We start from the raw sequence: 6711 nt of genomic DNA, 5'->3' as shown, positions 1-6711 counted from the left end.
GAATATGTTTGAGTCATAATTATGGCGGGATAAAGTTACTTACAACACCCACCGCCAATTCCTGTGGCAGCGTATCTAAGACCGGGAAATCCGTACCCTACTTTTTCAAAGACAGTATGTGTGGGTACGTCCCACAGAGATTATGAACAAGTTTCGTCTTAATGCATTTGTGACTTCATTGGAGACATCTCTTGTTGATTTGATTAACTGGGATGACAAAGCTTGGTGAGAGAAGCTGTTTTAACAAAGATGATCCACCTGAGAGAAAACGATAACTCAAACTCACCGTTTAGAGCGGTTTTCGAAAGTAATTAGCGAATTGCTTTGGTTTTGCATTACTTCACTTAGTGATTGGTTCAAATTTTTCGCGACACTTTTTCAACCAATCAGAAGTGAAACCAAAACCAATCGTGGCTCGCGCGTGCACATTTTCCCTCGCTTTGTGTCGGCTGCGTGTAATTACTTCGCGTTTGGATTGGTTTACTGGATTGTCTCCATCCTTTTTGATTGGCCAAAGTAATTACTTTGGTTTTGGTTTTACGACACTCGATTGAAACTTGCTCTATGGTGTGCTGTAATTTGTCTCACTCTATTATACTGTTATTTACTTTTCATCTCAACTGGCGGGCATTCAGAAATTAAAATCATTTTTACCTCGTCACCTGCAACGCATCCAACTGTCATGATAAAAGGATGTCCGGGATTGTCTACTCCAGTTTGAATAACCTTATCAAACGTAAACCCTGAGGGAGTCTTCAAAGAGCTCAATCTGTCATAGATCTCTTTCGTAAGGAAACGGCTCATCCAGTTATTATGTTGCGATAGATCAGGGAAGTTGCTATCCACAGCTTCAGCTTCTGCTTGTTGCAAGGGCTCGGGTGCTCGTTGCAAGGCCTCAGGTGCTTGTTGCAAGGGCTCGGGTGTTCCCTCGAGAAGTGTTCCCTCGAGAATCGCACGGGCGTGTTGTCCCGACATTAACTTCTCATAAAGACTCGTGATTGGCTGTCCTTGCTCAAGAGATTTCTCCATGGCAATCAGCAAATTGACGCCATCTATGACTCTTTGAACCTGTTCTACTTCCGACGATCCCAGTCGATCGGAATTCGAAATGTCAAAAATTCCTCCGACTGATTCGGTGTCAACCCCACCAGCGCCGCGCTTTTGAAGGCGAAGTTTATCGAGAATTCGCGAGAATTCCTTCTGTTGACTGACCAGGGGGATCTTTAAATGAACTCCACCTCTGAGACCTAGCAAGAAAAACAGCCGTTTTTTGCTGAAATCCAAAATATTTAGGCTTTTATGCAATGGTTAGTGCATCGTTTTCAGATCGATACTCCAGTGAAAGATAACTAGTGCTATCACGTAGAATTGGAAAGTTCACATTTTTCCCAGAACGATAGCAGAAAGCTAGTTGTGATTGTGGAAAAAATTGATGTGATTACATATTAGATGTAGTTTTCGTACAACCACAATCGATCAAATAAGCCTATCTTGACTGGAGCACATCTTTCTGTTTGATCAGGGCGCCACCCTTGAACGCTCAGAAACGTAGATGTAATTACTTACTGCTTGTAACCTGTGGCAAGAGAATATAAGGTAAGAGTGCGAATTTCCATATTTGGCCCTATTCCGATGAAACGTTTTTGAAATCTATTATTAGTTCGGCGTCATAGTGCGTGGTTACTTCAAAGACGTCGCCTTATTGGTCAGTCGAAATAGAAGAGGACCGCGTGGTCATGGCAACTTGCTCAAATAATAGTATACCCTCTTTAATTTAAATATGACTGAGCCCTAGTCGCCCTTGCAAATTTCCCTTTCGTAAACGTTCGTTGCCATTTGAAACGGTCGATGCCATTTATAACGGTCGACTACACACTTCACTTCAAAGAAAATTAAAAGAAACAAACTAAGAAAAAATATTAACAAAAATTAAGACAAAAAAGGAAAAAAAAACATTTATAAAAGAAAAACTGGAGGAAAAAAAGAGTCCGAAAATTTCATGACTCGAACTCGGGTTCTTAGCCCTCACCCTAAACAGAACCCTAACCCGAACCCTAACTCATATGACCAGCGAGACACAACTCCCAATAACCGCAACCTTTTTAGTTCTTAGACCTAATGAGTGTAATCGCAGAGCTAAAAAATGGCAACGACCGTTTACGAAAGGGAAATAGGCATCGCCTTTACCTGTCCCAAGGTTAGATGGGCACGTCAAAACGAACCCAAGATGTTGGTTCCACATGAAGCCGTATCCCTTTTCCTTGATAGCACTTTCAACCTTGCTGAGTCCAGTACAGAAACGTTCAAACACGGCTTTCATATTCCCGCCTTTTTCCATTGAGATTACACGTGTATGGTCCTCCTCATTCACCCATACAAGAAAATTCTTCTTTTCGTTGTGCCAGATCCCGCGAGCATCAGGCCAATCGCGTGCCATGCGCGATGCCAGCAGCAGTGGAGAGACCGGCTTGTCAAATAGAAAATGGTCGTTGATGAGCTGCTCTTGTTCTTCATCAGTCATTTTAGCCAAGGGGTAGTACTTTCCTTTAAACTCTCCATCTAACGAGTCTAAAGCCTCTGTCACAAGTGTCTCGACCATGCGACGCTCTGCGCGTGTGCAAAACGGAGGCAGGCACAAGTTCTTAATGCTCCGTCCAGTGCGCACGCGCGACGACAACACATAGTTCTCGTCCAGTTCTCCACCAATCAAATTGATAGGATTCAAATCCGTCGTATGACGATCCGTTTTCTGGTATCCACCATGACGCGCCTCTATCACCGGATCGAAAAGATCGGCAAACACTTCATAGGTCTCTTCATCCCCAGCTACACAGCCAACAGTCATTATAAAAGGATGCCCTGGGTTGTCTACCCCTGTTTGGATCGCCAAGTCGAAAGTAAAACCACTAGGTGTTTTCTTGCCACTCAGTTTCTGGTAAATTTCCGGCGTCAAACATTTTGCCATCCAGTTGTTATGCAGTGATAAGTCTGGGAAGTTATTGCTATCATTTTGAGGTGAGCTAAAATATTAAAGAGACAGTATGATCAAGCAATGATCCCTTTGTCAAAGCGATAGATAATGCCAAGTTTTTCTGCAAGGCATTTCTAACTCAGGGAGCCGGTTGCTCGAAGCCTGGTTAAGGCTGTCGTAAAGTAACCGTTGGTTTAGAGATATCAAAACCTATTGGTTTCCATGGCATTTAACGCTGATTAGCGCTAACCTTGCTTTAAGCAACCAGAGCCTGGTTGTGAATTACGCCCTAGCTAAAGTAAGTAACATTGTGCGGACAAAAGTGTCTTGACTAGGGAATGCAAATCTTTCTCTCCAAACTGATGTTTTCTAATTTAAACCTTGTGATGTGCAGTCCCTTGCAAACAATGCATATGTCTCCAGGATAATACGCGTCCCAACATCAGTCGGAACTGCTGGTAGATTTGCACCAGTCAAAAGTTGGAGTAATAATTCAATGGGCCATTTCCGAGTTGCTGTTTGCCTCGGTTTCGAAGTGAGTCTTGGTCTGAGGGAAATGAGTTTGATTTACATAAGAATACGCAACTCATTTTCATTTGAATGGTTGTGCACCAGGACTCGCTTTGAAACTGAGGCATGCAGCAACTCGGAAATGGGCTATTAACATAGAAGTACATGACCTTGAAGCGTGTAACCTGCAATTCTTTTCCTTGGAACAAAGCTGTGGATTTTAGGACACCAATTTTATGCCCAAATTTGGACATAATAAGAACGAAGCTGCATGCGCGGGAAAATGCGCGAGCTCCGTTACATCCAAATAAGGAAATTTTTAGACTCAAAAAACCCCGGCTCTGAACCAGAGTTAAATGCTTCAAGGTCGTGAGCTTCTGATTAACATGAAAGCAAAATTGTCTACGTATGGACGCATGATTATAATTCCGCCAAATAGTGCGAAATGCCTTCAATTTGGATTGAATTTAATGAATTGATGACTGGTTTAGAGAGAGGTTCCGGGTTAGTTTTGTATAGTATTACCTCTTCAAAACCCTAACCTATTTGTTGACCAACGGCAACAAATTCACAACAAATACCACCTATTCCAACCAATGATCATGACAAGTGAGAAAACCCGGCACGTGCTTCCCGCTTTAGTAATTAAGAAAGTGCGTGCTTCTCTCAACCAATGAAGAAATACCTTGTTAAAAATACAATATAATTTCAAGTTTTATCTTACGAAGTTTCATCCTTTTTTTTCACCGGTGCAGGCTTCGGCTCTTCAGCTGGTTTCGAATTCGGCTTTTCCGAGCTCGGCGCAGGGTCTATTTCATCTTCGATGGGTGCATCTACGAATAAAGAAAATACGGTTACTTTATTCCCCTTGAGATTCAAATATGACTATTTTATCCCTAAAGCTTGTATATGGTCAAAGGAACAAACAAACGACCTCTCATTAGAACATCCGCAAGATTTTGGTGGCGGACAATTTTTTGGAAAAGAAAAGATGGCAGACACACCGCTTTTAATCGCCTTTTTTCAGTCTTGAATAGTTTTGCAGGGAGTGTGATCAGTGAGGCACGATTACAAAGGCTTGAAGAGCCATATGAACTTTGGGAAAGGGCAGACAACAGGAAGAAATGGAAAATGCGTCTAACCGACTGCAGTGCAGTTGGCTGATGATGATGATGATAATGAACCAAGGCAGTTCTATCCAAGTTGCTCACTTCATTGGCGTTGTCTGTGGAAGCTCGATGATATAATTTCGATTAAGAACGTTTTAAGAAAAGTTGTATATGTTAATGCAAATTACCCTAATTCTGTTTTTTGAACCTCTTATTGCAGATTTAGTCAGTAAACGGTTTAAAGAAAAAACGTTTTGGTTAAAAAACTATTTGAGCATTTTATTATTGGGAGACTATTTTTTTGCGCCGAAGTTTCGCAGTCGTGGAAGGCACCATTGTCCAGTAAACGAATGAAAGAAGTAAGGAAATAAAGCGCAGCGACATTAATTAAGTTACCATATAGCAAAATACGAAGTTCCGTAGCGTTTGATTCCGAAGTATTTTCTTTTTTCACTAAATGCTCTTCTCTCTTATTTTGTCATTAAACTGCCAAAAAGAGTAAACTCGCAATTGACGGCTAATCCTTGCCGTTTTCCCCTAACAAAGTTTTTTTACAAATTATCCGCCAATCGGGGTGTGCAAATTTGATTGACAGTCACGCCTCCTTGCAAAGTTCGTACAGTTGTAAGTTGAACACCGTTGCATGGGTTGTTGAGTTCACGTATTTACACGTATTTGTCAAATGTGAAAGTTTGTTGGTTAGCCACGGTAAGGCGCGTTGCACTGTAAGATGTATCTTAGATATAAAGCAAATTGCATCTTGTCATTTTTTTTCTTTTTCACTAGTTAGCCCTAGATCATTTTTTATCTATAGGGGCCCCTCTTTTTGCTCGATACAATTTAAAACCGTCACTTTGAAAAAAGCGAATTCATACTTTTCGATTCTTCGCCTTATACGTTTTTGTATTCTTGTATTTGCAAGGTGAAGAGGTTTTCCACATTGGATCATTCATCCTCTCGGTTATCACAGACGCTCTGTAAAATTGGTTGGATTGACAATGAAATTGTTAGCTAACCGTACCTTTCTGAGCAGTTTTTGATGATCCACAACCCATTCTTGGCCGCAGCCCTTATGACTGAGTTCTGGAAAACTCAGACATTTGTCAGCTGTTTCAAGTTCTTATGTTGAAGCATACAACCGGTTGCTACAAACAGCACGCGCCCATAATTAAGTCGCCTGATCTTAGCAATTTTGACGTCACAGAACGTACGATAATTTGCAATCGTCAAACAAGAAATTGATTAGATTTCGTTCTCAATGTTAATAATAATAATAATAATAATCTTTATTAACTTACATTGCGCAGGTATCAATATAATATTTTTCATCTGCGCATCACAATTCAAAATATTAGAATCACATTCCCAGTTAAAACTCTAAAAACGTCACAACTTAAAAACCCTAATTACTACTTTAAAATCCGTAAAAATACATATCTAGAACAAATTCTACATAAAATCAAACAAAATTTGCTAAAAGAACACCTTCCGGAACAAATGAGTTTTGGAGACTTTTTAAAACTATCAATTGAGACTGTTGTCGGGTGCCAAACAAAAGAAGTTCTGTTTTAGCATCGTTCATAAATAACTTGTCTTGAGACATCCACAACCTGATCTCATCGGAATGCAATGTTCAATAGTAGCAACTGCATCAGCCCGGCCAGAATGCGCCTTAGGACTAAACGAAACGTATAACTGCCAGTCGTCGGCATAACAATGAATAGTTGGGAGGTGCTTTTCGACGACATTTGTCTATTTTGTTAGAACACAGCACTGCTGCACGGTCTGAAATATACCGGCTTACGCGCGGGGAAATAGTAAGAAATGTTGTAAAAACGTGACAAGGAAGTAAAACAGATATGAAAGGAACGAGAAATCGGATAACTATTTCTGTATTTTTTCCCCTTGGTCCCGTCTCTCGAAAGTCCCGAAACTTTACAGGTCATTTTCGGATGTCACAATTCCCTTTGTATCTCAAGAACGGAGAGGATTAAAGTCGGCAAACTTCACAGTCGTTTTTCCTTTTGTTACCTTGCAAACATGATAAAAGATCGGCTCTCCAAAACAGTTTCACAAATGGCTTTTCGGGACTTGCGAGAAACTGGCCCCTGGGGCCCGTTT

General features: G+C 40.9%; 1 protein-coding gene across 1 annotated transcript in view; it reads right to left on the bottom strand.

Annotated features, from left to right (window-relative positions):
* LOC138010543 (creatine kinase, flagellar-like) overlaps positions 1 to 4310 on the bottom strand; it is a 5722-nt gene extending 1412 nt beyond the window's left edge. The window contains exons 1-3 of the mRNA XM_068857524.1: positions 4206 to 4310; positions 2188 to 3020; positions 655 to 1247 (exon numbers count right to left, since the gene is read on the bottom strand). Of these exons, the coding sequence (XP_068713625.1) occupies positions 655 to 1247; positions 2188 to 2965 (1371 nt within the window). The 5' untranslated portion in view covers positions 2966 to 3020; positions 4206 to 4310. The remainder of the gene's footprint in view (positions 1 to 654; positions 1248 to 2187; positions 3021 to 4205) is intronic.
* Between the last annotated feature and the right edge of the window lie 2401 nt (positions 4311 to 6711).

This window comes from Montipora foliosa, chromosome 7 (genome assembly GCF_036669935.1).
Source record: "Montipora foliosa isolate CH-2021 chromosome 7, ASM3666993v2, whole genome shotgun sequence".
Lineage (NCBI taxonomy): Eukaryota > Metazoa > Cnidaria > Anthozoa > Scleractinia > Acroporidae > Montipora > Montipora foliosa.
The sequence above is the reverse complement of the archived record's forward strand: the minus strand, read 5'-3'. Positions and strand labels throughout refer to the sequence as shown.